Source organism: Helobdella robusta (genome assembly GCF_000326865.2).
Source record: "Helobdella robusta unplaced genomic scaffold HELROscaffold_1, whole genome shotgun sequence".
Lineage (NCBI taxonomy): Eukaryota > Metazoa > Annelida > Clitellata > Rhynchobdellida > Glossiphoniidae > Helobdella > Helobdella robusta.
Window position 1 is genome coordinate 12,916,786 of NW_008703570.1, and position 900 is coordinate 12,917,685.

The following is a 900-nucleotide window of genomic DNA, read 5'->3' on the forward strand; positions in this document are numbered from 1 at the left end:
AATGATAGTTCATGGGTCATTTATGTATAAGTATCATACAAACATGACAATCATTTCTTTTTATTCTTGCTATTTTTGTTTATAATTTCGGTTATAATTTGATAGCGATTGTGAAGACTGCTATAACGAACGCTATATTAAGTTTTTTCTTAATAATAATAATAATAATAATAACAATAATAATGGGAACATCTTTTATTTTTCACCATAAAATAATAATAATAATAATGATAATAATAATAATAATAATAATAAATAAATACACATAATAGAAATACATACATACTGCCATCTGTCAACTATATAACGCTTGAAACCAATTGAAATCGAACCAACAACAGCCTCAGCGCATTCTATTGCTTCATCGTGATAAATAAATATGAATAGCTGCTGAATATTAATGAGTTGACCTTATCTGTGATTGACCTTGAGCCATAATAAAATCCCAGCGGTCGCATAATAATCTCTCCAACTTGACCAACGATTCCTAAACAATAATGACAAAAACGATGGTGATGATGATGACGATTGTGATAACGATGAAGAAGAAGATGATGATGAAGACGATGATGATAACGGGGACGACGACGATGATGATGAATGAAGATGTTGGTGATGATAACTGTGGTAACGAAATCATTATGATTCGGCTGGAAAGCGTCTGCTGCTGCTGCTGCTACTTCAGCTGCTGTTGATGCTGTTGAAAAAAAGGTTAATGAAAAAATATTTTCTTTAAAAATGTCGGCCAAGTGACATTTGACACTGTCGTCTGGAAGGGATTCAAACATTGGAAACGCATTTGCGAGAAGGTTTGATGGATCGAATGGATGAACGAACGAATTGAAGAAAAACGAAAGTATGAATAAATGGATAGATGGATGGATGAATGAATGAATGGGT

General features: G+C 32.6%; 1 protein-coding gene across 1 annotated transcript in view; it reads right to left on the bottom strand.

Annotated features, from left to right (window-relative positions):
* Positions 1–397: 397 nt before the first annotated feature.
* HELRODRAFT_159786 (hypothetical protein) overlaps positions 398–900 on the bottom strand; it is a gene marked incomplete at both ends in the record, with an annotated part of 2,642 nt that continues 2,139 nt past the window's right edge. Inside the window, one exon of the mRNA XM_009011629.1 lies at positions 398–487. Within this exon, the coding sequence (XP_009009877.1) occupies positions 398–487 (90 nt within the window). The remainder of the gene's footprint in view (positions 488–900) is intronic.